The sequence below is a fragment of the Anopheles bellator genome, chromosome 2 (genome assembly GCF_943735745.2).
Source record: "Anopheles bellator chromosome 2, idAnoBellAS_SP24_06.2, whole genome shotgun sequence".
NCBI classification, from domain to species: Eukaryota; Metazoa; Arthropoda; class Insecta; order Diptera; family Culicidae; genus Anopheles; species Anopheles bellator.
The window spans coordinates 79433303-79453622 of NC_071286.1; the positions used below are offsets into that span (position 1 = coordinate 79433303).

The 20320-nt window shown below is 53.5% G+C and overlaps 1 protein-coding gene across 1 annotated transcript in view; it reads left to right on the top strand.

Annotated features, from left to right (window-relative positions):
* The first annotated feature begins 7241 nt into the window (after positions 1-7241).
* The window catches only part of LOC131208145 (frizzled-4), a 28821-nt gene continuing 15742 nt past the window's right edge, over positions 7242-20320 (top strand). The window contains exon 1 of the mRNA XM_058200794.1: positions 7242-8170. Within this exon, the coding sequence (XP_058056777.1) occupies positions 7242-8170 (929 nt within the window). The remainder of the gene's footprint in view (positions 8171-20320) is intronic.

Sequence of the window (20320 nt, forward strand, 5' to 3'; positions counted from 1 at the left end):
AAGAGCCACCCCAAAGGCCAGCATTAATTTTCTTCGACCCTGCCTGGTCTATCATAATGTAAGCTTATTTTTTTCGTATTCGTTTGACTGTCCGGCGCATACCACCGACCGACCGCAGGTTAGGCGAAAATGCCAAAAATTACGACACCGAGAACAACGTTGGCGTCTTCATTCTTATTTATGACTCCCGGGCCCCAGCAACAGCGTTCCGTGGTTAATGTCCACTTTTCGCCAGTCCACGGGGAGAGGGAAACAGGGAGTTGCATCGCGCGGTGCATTCCCCGGTACCGGGAACGAAGCGGCAACATTGTTGAAATATCTACCGCGTCAAGGTGATTAACGATATTTTCATGTTGCTCGCCGAAGAACAAGCCACACACAAACACGTGGAGAGGGAAAAAAAGGAACAGGGTGGACATGCAAACGAGCGCGGAGTCTGTGTCCGAGCGTCGGAGACTTCGGTGCAGCATCAAGCGAGGAACTCGATTCGGGGAGGCCCGCGCGTAAGAGAGAAATGTAAACTTCCCCAATCTCCCCGTTGGCGTAAAGTTTTGCGTAAGCGTTTCACAGCCACCACCAGCGTTGGGTCACGGGAAGGCAACACGGTGCGAACACGTTAGAAACGGACGGGCGGAGAACATGGCCCCTTTTAAAGCGGGGCGCTGATTTAAAGAGAGAACCCTCAACGGATCGAGTGCGTGGAATAAGAGGCAAAAAGCACGACTTCTTGCGCGAGCCAGACGAACTTGGAAGAGTTGGTCTATTGGCCCAGCGCGTACCGTACGGGACAATGTCTTTAGCACTCGAGCAAAGTAATGAAACCAAAAAAACGTTATTTGAACCTCTGCCTTGAGCTAAACCGAGGGCCCAACAAGGCACGCCATCCGGTGGCTTTTATTGAACCTTACGAAGAGAATTATGGACATGTGTTCTTGGTCAGTGAATCATTAGCGCGCGAACTGATGAGTACTATTTTTTCTCTGCAACTAAATGCAGGGAGAATGCTTCTCGAAAAAAATAAGAACGCCCCGGATGTGTTATCAAACAAAAAACGGAATAAATAAACCCGATCGGTACTACGCCTCGGTAGCTGTAAAACAAATAGACAAACCGACAAGACCCCCGTGCACCATAAATAAACATCAGCATTATAGTGTTTTTGCTTAATTGTACACGAAGCGGAGCAGTAAAACACGCAGACAGACACAGCGCGTAGGAATGTTGTTCTAGGCCCGCGGCCCGGCCCGGAGTGGCCGGGGCGCGTAATGGGATTCCAATTTTGCAACTAAAACTTATGCTTCCTCCCTGCTGTAGGGGGGGCGTTGGTGCTGCTAATGAGCCCCGTACGATCGGAACCACACCGGGAAACATCTGAGCGGAATGACGTGGGATTATTACATGGAAACGGTGAAGAACCGGCAGCGGAGGCTTGCGGATTCACAACTGCTTCGTTTTCCCTTCTTCTTCTTCTTCTTCTTCTTCGTCGATTGGAGATATAAAGGAAGCAAAAAACCTGGCCATTTCATGGTTTTACACAAAACGATGTACCAACCGGGCGCGCAGGGGCGTAACGCAAAAGCGCACAACGCAATAACGAGCTGTGGCGGTTCGGGCGCTGAAAAGGTGCTGAAGAAGAAGAACCCGCGGGAACAACAGCATGCCCGGTGCTTTGATTAACGAGTACCACCAGATATGTGCAGCGCAGTCAGTGCGATCCTGTCAGTGTGCCCTTTCGGAGCATAACTTGGCGCAAACTTAACGCCCAGTTGCGCACACGAGGTAAGGGCGCTTTGGCGCCTGACTCGCCGATACGGAGCCCCCCGAAGGGAATGAGGATCCGGCAAGTGGCACGGCAGACTCCGATCCAGCATCAGTACAGGGCCATGTGCCGTAGGGACTTTCGTAAAAAAAAGAAAACAGATGCAAACAACCCGAGAATGGTACAGTGGTACGGCAAGGTCAATAAATGAGCCTCTTTGTGTTTGAAGTTTGTAACCCGAGTCCTGTTTGGACATACAGCCACGGCACGGCACTGTAACGCATTTTGGACGCATCGTGCCGGGCCGCGCATCGTTCGCACCCTCGTGCACCGAGCACGGGGCCCTATAATCTGGATTGTCCGCATGCTCCAATATTTCTTGACTAAATGGTACCTGTCGGCCGACGAAGGGTGAACTTTTTGCACTTATGCTTGTGGCCCCAATGGGCCTGTATGCCCATGGCTGTGCGGGATAACCACTCTGCGAGAACGCTAGGATGCAGTCCGAAACTTGTTATACGATCGTCTCGAGGTGATGTGGACTGGGACGGCTCACTGGTTTAAATCAAACCATAACTACATTCCAAATGGCCAACTCGCCCGATTGGGGGTCCTAAAACCGGGGTCTGTGCTCTCATAATATTTGAATGCTGAGTAAGTTGTCGCACCGAAGGGAGAGCCCATATCTTAATGAGCGTTTTCCCTCCACACTGTGTTGCGGTAGATAAAAGATCAATAAAAAACGGACCAAAAACAGTAAAACTTTTAATTACCGCCCAGCGAGAGCCACAAGTCCAAACTCCAAACATCGCTCCACACAACCTACCATTACGCCGGGCTCGATGGGGCGCGCGTTTCCGTTCCCTCGCGCCAGCGCCATTTAACACGTCCCGAGAGCAGGACTTCAACAGCTTCAACAAGATAAGAAATACAACATGCTCCTTCACCCGCTCGTTTGGGGGGCGATCTTGCGGCGGGAAAGAATCCCGGGAAAGCCCGAAAGCTTCAGCTCACTGGCCGCGGACGGGCTTGTAGAAAGTGAGAAAACTGATAACGAGGCGCATCATGCGCTCGTCGCGTAGCCTAGCAGCCGCAGCATAACTTTTGGGGGCCTTCATTATTCGTTCGTTTCCCTCTGTCCCTCTTCTTCACCGGTTCCGATCCTCATTAACCCACCACCACCGATGCGCGTTCACTAACACAAACCCACTGTTCGCAGTCGGGTGTGTGGATGTTTTATGAGTTGGATTGCTTCCCGGCCCCCCAGGGCCCCCCCACAGGGATCCCTCTCCCGGTCCCGATACTCCGAGAGGCTCGTTAATAAAGCGAAGTACACGCAGCGGAAAACGATCGAGTCATCGGCGGGCCGGCAACATGTTTCGGTTTCTTGCTGTGGGAACACAGGAGCATAAAGCATAAGAAGATGAAGTTTGAAAAAAGAAAAATGAAACACGGAAATAATAACAGTCTAAACGAGCGAGAAAACTCCTCTCGCTCGTGACTCGATCCGTGACTCCACCGTTTTCGGTTGGGCCGCCGGGTGCCCCGGGGAGCCGTTTGCAAATCCGGCACGGTGCCGGGAAATGGGGCCGCGGGCCGAGCGAACACCGAATTTCCATTCACCGGCCTCCGGTCGGTCGCGGCTTGGTCCTATTCTCGGTCCGGCGGTTATGCTGCAAGATGATCTTCAGGCTGGCAAAAGACACCCAGGCGGCTCCGTACTTCGAGGAAAAGATGATTCCAGTTTCCGAGCCGGGCGATCCCAGTTTGCATAATGCCGGGCGTTGAGAGGATCTTTAACAATTAACTGCTTTCAACGGCGGCAGCAACGTGTATAAATTGGTTTGTCTGCTTTCTCTGTTTTGTTTCTCGTATCACTCGCGCTCCCAAGAAGATGTAATGGCGCGCACGCACGGTTCCCGATAATGATCGACCCAAAACACGCTTTCGTTGCCGTTCCGTCCGTCCCTCCGGACGGCATCCGCGGCCATGTGTGTGCGGGCCCTCCTTCGGCCAACAAGTTTGTTGTGTCGATCCACTGTCCGAGCCTGTGTCTGTGGATGTTGAATTTCTCGGCCCGGCTCGGCCCGGCTCGGCCCGGCTCGGCCCGGCTCGGCCCGGCTGCGGCCTCTGCTCAGAATCTTAAGCAGCTCATTTCTCAGCAGCAGCAGCCTTCGCCGGGCCACGATCGATTAGATTGATGGCCGTTCGGTGGTTGGTGGGTGGGGGGTGCTTGGCTCCCGAGTGAAGCGGAATGAAGAACTGGCGGGATGCTGCGCAACCTCGTTTGCTGGCACCGTATTAAAATGTCTTTCTTCAATTTGGAAGATTGATCGCGCGCCGATCGGCGGGAACACGGGATCGGTTCTGTGTGTTGGAGCCATTTTTCTCTCCTCTCGTGGTTCGGGGTTATTTTTCATCCCCCGATTTAGGTGTTGATCGTCATCGCTTCACACACCCATTAGCAAGGATGTGTCGGTTTGGCCGGACTTCGGGGGGATGGAAAAAAAACGTAATAAGCTATCCGTTCTGCGTTCAATATTGTGCAAAATCCATCCAGACAAACATTCCATGGAAATGATCGTCAGAAGAGATCGAGAGAAAGCAACAGGGAGAGAGAGAGAGATAGAGTGAGAAGGAAAGCAAAACCACAGGCCAGAGAGAGCGTTTTCTCACCAGTGCACTATGGGGAAAAGGTGTGGTTATAAGTCAAATTTAAAATCTGAGGTTTTAGCCATATTAGCCTAAAATAGATAAGTTATCTATGGCAGCCATTTCATATACTACAAAAGACCAGGCGTCTCCTCACGCATCAGGAATTGTTTTCTAATACTTACAGAAAATGTTTAAAATTGTCCAAACTTTAATTGTAATGTCTCGTTTAAGCAGAACATCGCGAAACATTTTTTGCTGTATTACCAAAGTTGAAAAACTGTATTTGTTCTTAGTTGTCTATACTAATTCCCGATGAAAATATACTGGCAATGCCAATCGTAAACGTTTTATTATTTCATATGAAAGAAGTATTAATTATCTTTCGAATGATCTACATTACCGTTGCAAAACTGTGCTAATGATCGCGTTAAAGTAGCTGATAAAAGTTGGTTTTAAAGAGCCATTTTTATCACTCTTTCGACTTTGAGAGATGAATTTTCGAATTGACTTTTGACCGCACCTTTCCCCCATAGTGCAGTGAGTTGGAGAGCAATGAGCGAGAGCAGAGAGCGAGTCCAGGTTCGAGAGGTAAAAGTCAGGTTCGTTGGTCAGTAAACTCAGAAATCAAGTTTGATCTATCACACGGCAAAGGGTTTAAATTTTTCGGTTCAAGTGTTCGGACGTGTTTTTCGCGTTCTCGGATCGCGGAGCGATTTCGTGCAGATTTCCGTGTGTTGAACGCAGAAAAACATAACGGTTTGCACCCTGATTTAAGGTGTTTCGCCCTCGGTCTCTGATTTGCGTGCTTTTAGTTGCTAATCCAACAAAGCAACAGTCGAAAACGGAGTTCGTACCGGTTGGAACACGATCGTGTGAAACATACGTTTTGCCGTAACTCTCTGTTCGTCAAACACAGCCTCAGCGGTGTCCTTGTAAGTAACGGCCAGCCCTTGTTTCTTGCAGTGTTTTTAACGGCAATCCGGCGGACGCGCGATCATCGGTGATCATTCTGGCACCGAATCGAAGCACAAATTAATTTACGCCGTCTCGCCGCGCCAGGGGTGTGACTTTTGTGCCGCATCATTGAAAACAACGGCAAACACGGCACGACGTCACGGGCCGGGGAATGGACAATATCGTCACCTTCGCCGGCGTTATCGCTTATCGGGGCCGCATGGGGCCCCAGATAGGGCGCCCAGACGGAGGGATAATTTTTGGAACGGCAGAGCCGATAAAAAAAAGCGGCCAACAGCTTGTCGATTTCTATTGACAGAAGCCCCGCGGTTTATGTGTTTGTGCCTACGCAGAGTGAAGTGACCCCCGGGCCGGGTGAAGTGCTACATTTTAAACATTCCTCCGATGCGCGGCGGCGCACGTTGTTTGGTGATTGTTTTATTTGCCTCACTGTGGAACTGTGTATGTGCGTCCTGTTTCCCGCACATACGCGGCTACCAAACCGCGGCTGCGTAAATAGTGGCGCAGCTCCCGCGCAGCTCCGGCTCGATATTTACTTACTTCGCAACCCGTTTGTGTTGTCTCACGACCATCCTCACGCGTCATTCTCGCGATCGTGAGGTGAGCACGCCGCCGCCGCCGTCCAGATGTTTGGAACATCTCACCCACTGGGACTGGGGTGGGACGTTGAGAAAATGAAGGCGAAACGGATCGGTGCGGCTCCTGCGACCACCGCCACCACCAGAACTGTCCAGTTGTGGGGGGGGGGCGTCCGGTGCAAAAATAAACACAACTCTCGATGTTGAGCGTGGAGCCCGGGCCCGGGCCAATGTTACACATGTTTTGTGTTTTTCCACCCGAAAGTCCTGCCCCGGGACTCCGGGGGCCAGCGCAACACCCACTGGCGTGTGTTGAGTGATGATTTATTTTTAATTACGCACGAATGCGTGAAATGCTGTGTTTCGATGGTGCTTTTCCCTCACTCACTCTCTCTCTCTCTCACTCTATTTTTCAGTCCGAGTCCATGCCGCCAACAGCACGGAGATCGATCGGATTGATGGTGAAAAAACAGGTGGCTCAAATCAAGGCAACGGTACCTCCGCGGCCACGTGAGATGATTGCGAGAAACGCGAGTGAGCAGTGAGCGATCGCAGTGAACGCGCGTGAGCCGCAGTGATCGAGTTTGTGAAGATTGAACAAAACAACACAAAAAAAAGCCGCGGCCCTCCGGGGGGCGATAAAAAAAACGGAAAAGAAAAGGGAAACGAACGACGACGGAACTCGACCACGACCTGTCTGAACCGAAGAGACCTCAAAGAGCACGTCGCGCGGGGCGTAGGGCGCGCGAATAGACCCGTGGAGAGGCTGCCGCCGGAACCGGAGCAGCAAAGCAGAACCGTCGGGCGGTAACAAAGCGGACGAAGGAATAATAAAGCAGCAGCAGCAGCGGCGCGGGCGGCGTGGTGCGGGATCTGCGCGGCACGGACCGACCGACGGACCGAACCCATCGTTAAAACCGGCTAACGAGAAAAGCAAAACCCGGCTGGCTGGCTGGCTGGCTGGAGGCTGCAGCGGGAAAAATCTGACCCATCTTTCGGTTTGGGTTTTGTTTCTCTCGTGCTCTCCCTCTCTCTCTCTGTCCGTCTTCGGTTGTGCGTCGATGGCACAGCATAACGGCGGGCGAAACGGGCCTCCCGGGAACCCGGACCAATTCCTCGAATGATTACCCTGGCCGCGGTGGCCGTGAGATGACTTTTCGGAAATGCAATCGCAGCTAGGCACCCGGTGCGTCCGCGAGTGCTACAGTGTCCTTGGTGATTAGAGTGTGAGTGACTGAGGTCCTAATTAACCGTTCCTTTTAACTGTGAGCGCGATGCTCCCCGAATCTAACCTCAAACACGGTGCACTGCTCGTGATCCTGGCGCTGCTCGTAGCGCCGGGAAGTGGCAGCAGCAGCAGCAGCAGTGGCAGTTCCGATTTCACCGGCCAGCGAACCTGCGAACCGATCCGGATCGAGCTGTGCCGCGGGATCGGGTACAATGAGACGTCCTTGCCGAACATCGTCGGCCACGAGCTGCAGTCGGATGCGAACTTTACGCTCCAGACGTTCTTCCCGCTGATCCAGTTCGGGTGCAGCAAGCAGTTGAAGTTTTTCCTGTGCGCGACCTACGTGCCGATGTGCACGCCCAAGGTGTCGATGCCGATCGGGCCCTGCCGCAGCCTGTGCAACACGGTGAAGAACCGCTGCCACCCGATCCTGCAGGGCTTCGGGTTCCCGTGGCCCTCGGCGCTGGACTGCAACCGGTTCCCGGAGGAGAACAACCACGAGCACATGTGCATGCAGGGGCCCGGTGAACCGTCCGAGCTGGACGTGCTCGTGTCGGACCGGCCGGCCTGCCAGGGACTGCAGAAGTCGAACCTGTACGTGCAGCTGAACCGTTCCGGGCGCTGCGCGCCACTCTGCGACGCTGACATCCTGTTCGAGCAGGACGAGAAACACTTTGCCGAGGTGTGGCTGACGTCGTGGAGTGTGGCCGCCCTCGGGACGGCCATCGTCGCCACGCTCTGCCTGATCCTGTCGACCAAGCGCTGGGACAAGAGCCTGATGCCGCTCGTCATCAGCCACTGCCTGGTGACGGTCGGGTGGGCCGTCCGGTGGCTGGCGGGCCGCAACGCCACAGCCTGCGGGTACGACCCCCAGCTGCCGGGCGTCGCCCTACTCCTGACCGACGGCCTTTCGACGGCACCGTGTGCGGCCACGTTCCTGCTTCGCTACTACTTCGGCCTGTCGGCAGCTGTCTGGTAAGTGACCACATCGACTCGCAGGAGTTGCGGTGTCGGAACCTGCAAGCAATTTTCGCCAAACGCTAACCAGTGATCGTCCTCGTGGCGGCTAAGCGCCCAATTATGGCCACTTTGGTCCGTTCCGTGCCCGGTGGTGGGAACGGAACTTAGACCAATTCTCTGCACGCAACGCAACAGCTGGACGTGTGACCTGTTTGTGACCTTCTCGCTTGGGTCCAGCTGTGCTCAGGTGGCAAGGATTCCACGAAAAGGCCGCTGAGTTTGCAGTAGCGCTCACCTTTTATCGTGTCTACGCTAAGCGACTCTGACTCCTGGTTTTGACCTGGTCTCCTGCTGACACACGCCTTACCGTCGGCGTATTTGCCTGATCTATTAGCTATTCGAAGCAGCGTTCTGCGCTCCGGGTTTATGGTCCCACTGGGACTCTATTGCCCCGTAGGGTTTAAGGTGTTCTCATGCACTGCCTTTCTTGGTTGGGCCGCCAGTTTATCCTTCCTGTAATGATGATCTCCTGGGCTGGACTTTCTTGCGATCGATCCACGATCCCAATCATATGCGTACCTCTTATTATGTATCGAAATTTCTCGAGACTACAGAAACAATCTCGTGATTACTCGCCGGCTCAGTAGCATCGGTAGTGATTAACGGCTCAATTAGGGGGACCGGTGATGGCCGCACCATCTGGCCACCAGAAACCCCACCGATCAGGCGAGCTGGTTTGCGAGCGATCATCACATCATCCGCGATAAATACATCCGATTGGGCCGGCTGAGGATCTTTGTTTTCTCCTCCACATCTCGGTCAACTCTGCACGGCTTGGCGTCCGGGCAGATTCCTCCTGGCGCCCGTGGGACCGCAGGGGAGTCGACTACCTACTTACCCGGTGGCTCGATCTCTAGTTACGCGCAGATCGCGAGCCTCATTAGAGGCCACTGCGAGGTGTTTGATTACCCTCGCTCGCCCCAACCCCGGGCCGATGCTTCAATGTCAGTCAAATATTCCAGCATTGCAGGCGGCTCCGATCCTCCGGAGGATCGGAGGGAACAATTTGTTGGATAAACAAACAACCGGACACCGGGGAGTGCTGAGGCTCCCGGGCAGGCCGAGGGATAATTGTACACTTCCTGGTAAACAAGATGATCGATGTTGAATTCTAAAATTATGGCACCGCGTCTGGGTACTTTGGATTCGAGCAGGCGCGCGCGGCCGCCCGCTCAAGCGTTGTGGGCTCAGCCGATCGGTTGGAGGAGCTCTCGGGGCGCGGCGGTCTCATTAGGCAACGATCGGTCTGCCGATTGGTCCGGCGGGCCGCGCGTTCCATTAATCGGGCTTTCTAACAAGCTCTCGCCGCGGCCCACGGGATCTTCCTTCTCGAGTGGACTTTCAGGCTGGACCGACAGGCAACGGGGTGGCCACCGAACCACCGGGACGGGTTTTTGGGACGTTTGATGAGGATTTGGCTTGTTGATGAGGTGCCCACTCGCACGCATGGGAAGCACGATAATCATCTTCTCATCATCAAAGACCGACCCTCTCTGGGAGCCGCGGGGCCGTCCCGTTGTGCTCGTTCTAGCTTGTTATGTTGTGTTTCCTCTTTCCACCCGATGGCCTCCCTCGGACCTTCCGTGAGGGGAATACTCAATCGAAGGCACGCCACCAGCGCCACGGCGATCGGGATCGTCGGAGCACGGGCAACAGAAACCGGTACGTGAGGCGGCGGACCACCAATTCCTGTGCCCGTGATTTGTGATGTGGTTAGCTAAATAGCGCTGTGAGGTCTTTTTCATATGCCGCCCCAGGCACAGTGATCGATGATCGATACGCAAGATCGATGTACACCGCTGGCTGGGAGTTCTCAGTACAGGCGATCGTGAATTAGGAATTCACGAGCGAGCTCACGAGCTGCGTACCAAGCAGCACCTACAGGGGGCAAGAGCGATACCATAAATTTAGAACTTGTATTCCTAGTTCCAGGCGACTTGATGGAAGAAGTTCCCTGAAGAAACAAGTTGCCTTTCTCAACTGGATCTCTGTTCGCCATGCGCCCGTCGACGGCTCTACAGAGACCGCTGAACGAGTCTTTTTAATTATTACGCAACGTGCCGTGTTTGGGTGGGCCGTTAAAAACGAATTCTTCCAATCTATAAACCGATTTCCGTGCCCAGCTAAGCTTGTTAGCCGGAGCCGGGCCAACGGACCGTTCCGTCGACCCCTACGCGCGCATATTTTATCTCGCGAGTGGAGTTTTATTTTCACTTAACGCCCAACAAACGCCCGCAATTAACTAACGTGAAGCGAAAAATTAAGGAAAAAGGCCAAACACGCCTAAAGAGCCGGACGATGTCGATAAATTATGTTAATTTACGTCGTCGTCGTCGTCGTCGTCGTCGTCGTCGTCGTTGGTTTCGGGGTCCGTGCCGCTGATGGAGATGAGCCGTCTCCGTTGTCGGTGGAGCCGCGGTTTCTCGCGCCGCACCCGGAAATGTCAGTGCCGTGGATCTCTGCCCCTCTTGGGGTTGACAGTTCCAGGAAAACAACCACACGCACACGGGCACTGCCGAGAATTTTTTCCGATTTTATTGTCTGTCTAGTTTTCCGACCAGCGAGCGAGACCTCTCCGAGACCGCTTGGCATTCCGACATTTCCTGCCACGGCGGTGGCCTGTATCGTAAATCACGACGTGAGGAAAATTGTATGTCACCCGTTTTACGATCATTAGTTATTCGGCTACAATCCTGCGCCGTGCCGACCGTTGGTCGCTTCGGACGTGGTGTCAGGTTTCGGCTCCCCCGGCACCCGAAATCAAAGTCCCATAAAAAGCATAAAAAGCAGTGTCCGACCGGGATCCGGTGCGATCCACGGGCGGGCACGCCACCCGCTAAGTTATGTTCCACGCCGCGGTCACTTGGGCTGTCAACGGTTTGCGGGCCCCCATCAGTTATTGGAATCCTGTTCGGACCGGTAATTAACAGTTGCACGCGATCGGATTGGATCGTGAAGTGATCACCTTCGCGGATCCTAGTTCTCAGGTGTCCCGACGGGAGCTGGAAGTGTCGATTGAATGGACACCAACTATTGCTCGACTCGAGAGTTCTGTAAATAGAAAACCACCGTTTGCAAATACGCACACCGTCGGTGTAGGGCCAAGTGTCAGCCATCAAGGCATCCGAAGTTCCTCCAAAACCGACGAGACGCGCGTCTGTTTTAGTTGTGAACATGTGCGCCGACTCCGACATCCTTCAAGCCGTAGGGTCATGTTTTCTTACGATTCCTACAGCAAACACGTTGTCTGCCTTGCAGCCCAGGGCCCCGACGGCCCGCCTGTGGTCCGCCGCCGCCCCGTTGATGAGGTTCTAAATTAGAATAAATAAAACATAATTTGTCCGCCCGATCCCGCCCGGCACAGGAAATTTGATATTTTTCCTCTGTTTCTGTCTCTCTCGTTCGGGGTAGCGGTCCCGAGTCGGTTTCCGACTGGGTCTTCCGGTCCCCGGCAAGACCTCTGGGTTGGTTTGTCTTTCTTCTCTTAAACCTTCGCGTCCCGTCCCGATCCCGAGTGTCGTAGTGTCTCAAGTCCCTCAAGGCGGCATTCCTCCGGGGGGCTCTCTGGGGAAGACGCGCATAAATAAGTACTTCTGTTCCCCGGGGGCCCCTCTCGGGGCAAAATGGGACTTAAATTAACTTAAATGAAGTGAGAATTTTGATTGCCGATATGCCGGCCGGTCGCTTCAAAGACGCTGCTGGGAACGCAAAACAGTCGCGTCTGTTTGTGGTGTGGCGGCTACCATGTTTGAACCGCCCCGTCCCGCCTGCGGGGAGTCCCTTTGTGTCACCCATAAGCCACGGAAGCGGATCCGCATTTATCGCGACGCTCGAATCTTTAATTCTTCGCGGTCCCTCGATCTGTTTGTAGGTTTTTCCCTTGGTCCGTTTCCGCCAGTTGGAGGCGAATGCAATTTTGCAATGTCGCTATCAGCCAGAGTTCATCGTCGACTCGGTGAGAACCGCTTTTTTGCGTGATTGAACGGCGCAGCATAGAAGCATAACACGTGGGTTGAAAAGTCCCGTTGTATAACACATAAATGGCGGTAGTCTTATCGCCTTCAAAAGCTGTTAAAGTTTCATTATGTTCTACTTCATGGTTTTGTTATTTTCAAAACAATGGATCACAAACGATTTCGTATTTTAATTTTACACTGCTTCTTCATGGGAAAAAATACCGTTCAAGCAAAGCAAGGGCTTGAAAAGTGTTATAAGGACTCTAGCAATAAAACATTGGTTTTCTGACTTCAAACGAGGTCGTATAGACACCGATGACGCTGCACACAGTGGACGTCCAAATCAAGTGGTAACACCACAAAATATTAAAAATATCAACAAAACCGTTTTAAATTATCGAAAAATGAAGTTGCGTCAGTTAGCTGAAATTGTAAAGATTTAAAGAATGTGTTGAGCATTTGACTATGTGACAAGGGATAAAACATGGAACGATCGTTTCACCCCGGAACTAAAACGATCCTCATCTGAATGAGTGAACCGTGTCCAAAGCATCCGAAAGCACAACGATCGGCTGGAAAGGATAAGACCCCGGTATTTTGGGATCTGCGTGGTGTAATATTTATCTACAATCTCGAGAAGAGAAATACTATCAACAATAAATATTATAAAGCGTTATTGGAGCTTTTGAAGGCTGAAGAAGTCAATCAAAACAATTGCTAAGCTACATGAATTGAGTTTCGAATTGCTCCCACAACCACCAGATATTCGCCAGATTTGGCTCCCAGACCTCAAACCAACGCTATCCTGGGAGAAATTTCGCTCGAATGAAGAGGTTATCGCTAAAACTGAGGTCTATTTTGAAGCAAAAGATAAATTGATAAATTCAATAAATTCTACAAAAGGGGTTTTACCAAAAAAACTCGCGTTTTCCTCCCGTTACGCCCGGGACTTTTCATCCCACGTGTTAGACCCCATTCGAACTACCGATGTGTGACGGATGGATGGTGTGGCACAGCTTCCTTTCGCTAACGGTTCCGCCCCCGGCGCTTCCGAGGGCCCTCGCAACTTCACAAAACCCGAACCTGTGACGCCTAGAGCATGGCGATGGCGTGGCGAAATAAGGCTACCCTCACTCTAATGGTACTTTCCTGTGGTCGCCGGCGCCGGCATCGGGCGCGCACACACTACTCATCGCCAATTACGCCGTTCAATTGGTTCACGGAGTGTGTTCGGGGCGTCTTCAGGCGAATGTGGTCTATCCGAAGAGTGCGCGGCCCGTAACATTTAGCTCCACCGGCCAGCAAAATAGCAAAAGCGGAGTAAGTGCCGTACCCCGGGTGGAGGACTTGAACACACCACACACTGGCCCCGGTCCCGGCCCCGGGACGGGGAGAGAAATTTGGAGTCATTACGAAAACAACCACACCATAATTGCCCACTGCCGAGAGCTCCGAACTCGTTAAGCCGGCCGAGAGTGGATCCGCGAACCGCGGTTTGTATCCGGAACAGCCATCCGGACGATGACGTAGCCACGCCACGTTGTCATCTGCGCCATGATGATGGATGGGTGGTGGTGATGATGCGTTACTGATCGTGGAGCTCAGCACAGTGGCGCTCAGCTCGGTTGGCCCAATTGGCCGCAATCAATCGCTCCCATTCATATCGGGCGGCCCTGGCGTTCGGCTGGCCTTCAGGGCGTTGCTGGCTTTGGCTTCCCACATCCGCCATGCGCCATGTGAGAGTGATAATGTCCCGTGTGGATGGATGGGCCGTAATTGGATGTTGTCTGTTTTTTCCTGTCAAAGGTCCGTGCCGGTCCGTGGGAGCACGGACCGGAAATGCACCGTGAAGCTCGTTGGGTCCCCACCTCGCACACGATCGCACCGTCGATCATTATCGACTTCCCGCGATCTCGCGGGCGGGCGTCAAGCGTAATCATTGCGATCATAATAGGGTGTGCTGCTGCCGCTGCGCCTAAGACGGTCCTGGCGCGTGATGTTGTGCGCGGTCGCAAGATCGAGATACAAACAGAAGTCGCCGTCCGTCCGGCGTAAAGTTCAACAACTTGGCTGCGATGTGGGACGTATAATTTTCATCACCACTTTCCTTGTTCCCTTCGATCGCTGTCGAGTCGATTCGTCGGGTCGCCAGGTCGGAGAGAGAGTGTCTGTTGTGGCCACAGGCTGTGTGCCCATACGTGTTGACATAGATGCAGAAATCGATTTCTGTGCAAACATGGATGGCCCCACGCGATGTTGAGCGGCGACCCTTTACGGGTACGTGCTGGAATCCGGTCCCGGGATAGGTGAACAGCGGGCGGAAAGCTCCTAAGACTCGAGACTGGAGATCCGCTTTATGGCCCCGGCCCCGAACAGCTACTGGAAGTGGCTGCACCTAAGCCGCCGGATGCTGATCAATATTTGAGTAATTGGACAAATATGTACCGGGGTGTGTTACCTGCGTCCATTATGGGCGAAGGAGCATTCCCACCCCGGAAAACCCTCCGGTGGTCAACAACAACAGTGGGACTTTCTGGACCCTGGCCGCTTGGCGTGTGGTGCGAGATGTTGGCCACCGTTACGATGGCACCTGTTTAACCGTTCTTGTTTGATCTCGGTCGGAAGAGTCGGCGGACCCCAAGTCTATTGTAAATAAATGTTTTAGAACAACTTACCACCGGAACGCAGGCTTAGGGGGCGGAAGTGTGCATGGCGCGGGCTGTAGTAGTTGGGCTGAACAACATCGGCTTGCACATCATTTGTACGTCCCGCTGCCGGAGAAACGCATCCATCATAGGAAAGGGTTCCCGGTGTGGACGGTTACGGCTTGTTAGGGCGTTGATCAAAGAGATCGGACGCTGGGCTAGGATTAGTGGGACCATTTCGTAGCACGCGAACCGTTTTGCTGGTCCATTTTCAATCTTGTGTTGGGCAAAGACCATAAATCCGTCAGAAACGTCTCCTGGCCGGTGCCGATGCCATAAACGTCGGTTCCAGCTCATAACCATCCGGTCGGACGGGAGTCGTGGCCGCGGAAGGCTCCAACGGTTTCCGCGCACGCTGCTGCTGGTGGGATTCTCTATTTTTAATCGCAAACGTTGCGCCGGTGCGCTCGGTCTGTGTTTACAACTTCGAGCGGGTCTGAGGGTCTCCTGGTCTTGGCCGCTAAACTGGGCGAAGAGTTTCGGTCGGGCATTGCCACCGATAAGCCATCTAACACACGATCGCTAATTAGAGGCAGTTGTTCGTGGAGCTGGAACAACGCTTCCACCTGCCTCCATCCACCGAGCGACTCAAGACGTCCGGGGGACAAACCGGGCCAGAAACGGCTGAAAGGGGAGGATGGGATAATAAAGTTTATGGAAGAACATGATGGAGTGGCGATGGCCGCCGAACCCGGGCATCGAACGAAGGCTCTCGGGATGATGATTACCTTGATCGACAACACTCATCGGGGGACGCGGTCCTGGCGTGCGATTTTGCGCTGCACAAATACCAGTTTTCCTTCCCAGTGTGGATGACGGATGACTCTCGTTATGCATGAACGGGCCGCTCTGTGGCCGTGGCCATAAACGGGCCTGGAAATAATGTGCTAAGGTTGTAAATTTCCAGCAACAACCGAGGAAGGTCCCGAAGAAGGGGGGCAAGAGCCGTCACCAGACCGTGTAGCCCGGAGAATCCTGGTGTTGCACACGGGTGCTGCCGATCGGGTTCGGACAAGATTTACTACCGGAGTTCACCTTCCGACGCTTCGACACTTATTCCCGCGTTCATTCCCGCGGTGTACGGCGGTGCAGGATCACGTTACGGTGGCGGCCCCGAAGGTGGTTTCTTTCTTCACCCTCTTCTCTTTCGCGCCATTTCGCACGCACACAGCCGAGCAAGAACCAAGGTGAGTCGATTTGCGGTTAACGAGTTTCTTCGTTCCGCGGGACCTGGCGGTGAAGAAGTGGAATAAGTACGGACTTGTTAACGTGTAAAAATTTACCGGTCCCTCTATTCCCCCGCCTCGGCCCGGCATGGGTGTGAGAGGGGGCAGGCCGTAACATGGCCTGCTAGCACCTCGGGAAGACGGACAAATTTGTCAGGTACCGTTCAGGGCCGCCAGAGACCAGGCGGCCAGGCGGCCCACGAAGCCCTACGGCGGGAACGTCAAGTCATCGGGTCGTCGTGGAGCTCGCAGTTCTCGCCGGCAATGCGATGCTAATGACATGGAGGCACCGGATTGCAGCTGGCACTGCTGGTCCAGAGTGTCGCAACACCGCCAGGCTGTTCGAATGCTTCACCTTTCTTTACCCGTTCCAATCCGTTCACTCGTTTTGTGGTCTTCAAAATCGGTAACCATACGAGGGCTGTTTAAAAAGTTTCAAGAAATTTTAATTTATGTTCTATCTTTTGGCAACAACTCATGATGCGCCACGACTCTGCAATCGAAGAAAACTGTAAGCAAAACTGTTCACCAAACTTGGCTTTTCGACGTTCACATTTTCTGGACCTTTTCTTGAACCACCGATAAGCGCTGTTTTGAGCCACAGTCAACATTTCGATTGCCTCCGAGCCTCCGTTTTCCACACAAAATTTGATAAAAAATCTTTACTATCCATTTTTTGGAAGAGACAACCATGAGCCGATGAGCCAAATCTTGTTCAAGTGAAACAGAATCGAAAATCTCACATCTCACAGTGTCTTAGAACTTTTTGAACAGCCCTCGCACAGTCTCGGGGTTTTTTGGGGTGCCCAATGTTGCGCAAATCAATGTTGGTGCCCTGTCACATAAACCTTGGCGGGGTCCGATGGCCTCACACTTGCCACGGGGTATGAACCAGCCAGCTCCAGTTGACACCTACTAGATGGCTGTGTACTTCGCCTTACCGTTGGTAGGGGGAAAGCCCACAACTTAGCAGGCGTCGACAGTGTCGGCTACTGCGATTACTGCACCTCGTCGGCTTCGCAGTGTCCTGCAGTGTCTCGTGCCCGGATTAGGCCGGCCGGGCGAAAGGTCGGACAGGATCAAAAAAAGGAACACAGTCGGGATGCGGCACAAGTGTAAAACAAACACTCCCTCCGAATATCGACATACATTCTGTCTGTCTCTCTCTCTCTCTTTCTAATCCATCATGCCTAATTACATGTCACGGTGGCGATAAAACGTGTACTTTCGGACACGACGGACAACGACTCCGGATCCCTTCTTCCGGCAGGGTGTCGAACAACAATGTACGGAGTCGAAGATGCGTCCCCGTGCCGTGGAACGCCGCGCAAACTCCTTTTGGGCGAGTCGCAGGTCCTCCGGAGACCGCCAAAGGAAACGCAGAGAGATGTAAAAGGGCGACAAAGCGACAACCACTTGCCGTTGCTGACGCTGCTGGCCGAAAACATAAAAGGGAACTGGGAACAGTGTTGTCGCAAAAAATAAATATCCAGACCCAGGAAAGGAACCGGCATGGGCTATTTGGCGCGATAAGATAAAATTTCGGTAAAGCCCTGCGAGGCCGAGGAACCGCAGTGGTCCCTGCTCTCTGTGTGCCGTGCGTGATGGAATGTGTGCGGAGTATAAATTCTTGCACGGGACCCCTACAAATCCCGATTGTGGCCATGTGGGCCATCTTGAGGCCATCCCTCGCTCTCTCTCTCTCTCTCCCTTTCTGCCTGTTGTTTCCTCCAAGCCAGGGAAGAGGCAGAAAAAAGAGGCTCATCTCATCAACCGCACTAACGAGGCGCAGGAAAACATAAATATAAATCGGACAACCAAACATGGCCGGTCAGGAGTTATGTTGTGTGAGTGCCGACCCGTCCTCTCTTGGGTAGCCCGGTCCGCTGGTGCCTCGGTGTCGCTTCACAGACCGCGGCGACTCCGGCGTTTATGCTCCGGAGTGCGGACACGCTTCTTTCCCGTCCCGAATCGGGTGGATCGGGCGTTGACGGACGTCGGAGTTGCGCTTTGAACAAGCAATTAGACAGCCTGGCTATGTTTTTTGGGAAAATTGAAACTACTGGACGACTTCTTGGAAGGACTGCGCGCTGGGTCACTGGTCGGTTCGCTTCCTAGAGCACGGGTTCGCATGGCTGGTTGGAATGGGCAAAAGCGAACCGGACCTGCCCTTTGATTAATCGCCATAAACACAGCAGCAGCAACAGCAGTAGCAGTAGCAGCATCATAAACAAACCTTCCGGACGGGGTTGGTCCACAATTGTCAGTCAATCCGGCGTCGAGGAGATCCGCGTTCCGGGAACAGGCATCAGCGTGCCGAAATGGCACGCATTACGAGACCTTTTTGCATACACGTAATTGATCAGCGCCGCAGAAGAGCCGCAGTGGAGCTAATGCATTTTTAATGCATCTCACGATTTATGGTATGTATGCATTAGAAATGCCGGCCGTGCCGGAGCTGTAAATCAATCACGGACACGGCCCCCGGGGCCATAGTGCGGGGAACAAATGTGATTCCTGATGGGTTGTGGCGGTTTGCAAAATTTTACGGTTGTCCGAATGATCCGAATGGCATTTTGCAGTGTCCGTGCCATTTCGCGGTATTATGGCATCAAGGTCAATTCGCTAAATATTTTGGAAGATTTCCAGGACATTTAAAAAACGTTAATCCAACATCACACCGGGTCTGGGGAAATAAGTGGCCACGGAGAGAGAGACGGCTAATCTGACCGTTGATGTACGTCACCGTTAAATCGAGGCAATCGAACCGTTCCGGCGTCGATGTCGTAATCGTAAGAGCAGTACTAAGTGTGTGACACTCGACGGCGCAGGATCGGCCACAACTGGCGTTGCTGCATCAAAACGGCCATGCGCCGCTTAATCCTCGGAACCGCCACAAGGAAGGTGTCAAAGGGCTTAACCGGACAGCGAAATATCCTCGTCCACTGCCCGGTAATGGAGGTGTTCTGGCGACCTCTGGAGCTGGGGCTAAAAATCTCTCTCTCTCTCTCTACCTCGGCACTCGGCCATCCAGGTGGAAGTGATCCGAGGTCGTTGTTGGTTTTAACACTTTCGAAAATATGTCAAAAACGCTCCGCTGACGTGTTCTCCCCTTCTGCGGTGCAGATTGCGGAGAGGCCAAAATGTGATTATGTTTTCGCCTTTTTCGTCCCCTTTTTGTTTGGCTTCGCCAATTTTTACTTCGTTATTTATTTTATCCCCGTGCCCCGTGGACACGGAACGTAGCGTTCCAGTGGCCGCAATCTTAACGCTCGCGCCCCGAGTCTCGATCGCTTCTCGATCACCGAGAGACGGGCCCGGCCGTGGCCATCATCGTCTTGTACATCATCCTGTTGGCGTAATCTTTATGGGCAACTTTCGTAGCGCTTTTCGCGCCGACACCTCGTTTCGGCCCCCGGATCGAGGGAGGCGAGATTGCAAATGGGTTGACTTCGTTCAGCGAAAAGGCGCTCGGGCTCTTGGGGTGTCAGATTGGATTTCAGGCACGCTAAGCAGCCAGCCAACAACCCGGCTCTTGACAGCCGCCAAGCCGAGTCCCTGCGAGACTCCCAGGCCCCCGGCCGGCCAGCCAGCCAGACCCAACGGTTGTCCGACTGACGGGCGAAATGTCGAAAGGCTTGTTGAGAATAATTACATTCCACAGCTCGTTCGGCGGCTCTTGCGTACCCCACAAGGACCTCACGCCGCCGGTTCTCGCTCTCTCTCTCTCTCTCTCTCTCTCTCTCTCTCTCTCTCTGTCTCTCTGTTTCGCTCTTGCCACCGTCCGGGATCTTCGTGGGCTCCTCAAGATGGCCGCGCACGGGCATCCATTATTTCGGTCGGGGTGGAGGTCGGAACAACACGAACAACAGACATCAACAGGTAACGCCCATCGCGGACGGATCGTAACGAGCGGCGTCGGCGGCCGAAGAAGCGAAGTCACGATCCGTCCCGCGCCTCCAACGGACCTGGCGGGATCGTCCGAAGTCGGCGGTGGTCGCTTTTATAGGAAAATTATTCCTCTCGCATATGATAATTTCGATGCCGCGTCCACGGCCCCGGTTCGTTAGGCGGGGCCCGCTGTGCACTCTGCGGGACTCCATACTCGCCGTTCGGGGCGAGACGAGACCCCTTGAACCAGGGTGCCCTGTGGCAGGAATAATGTTTGCATTTATTTAAAGAAAGGACCCAGAGATTGCGGACACAATTTACCCGTCG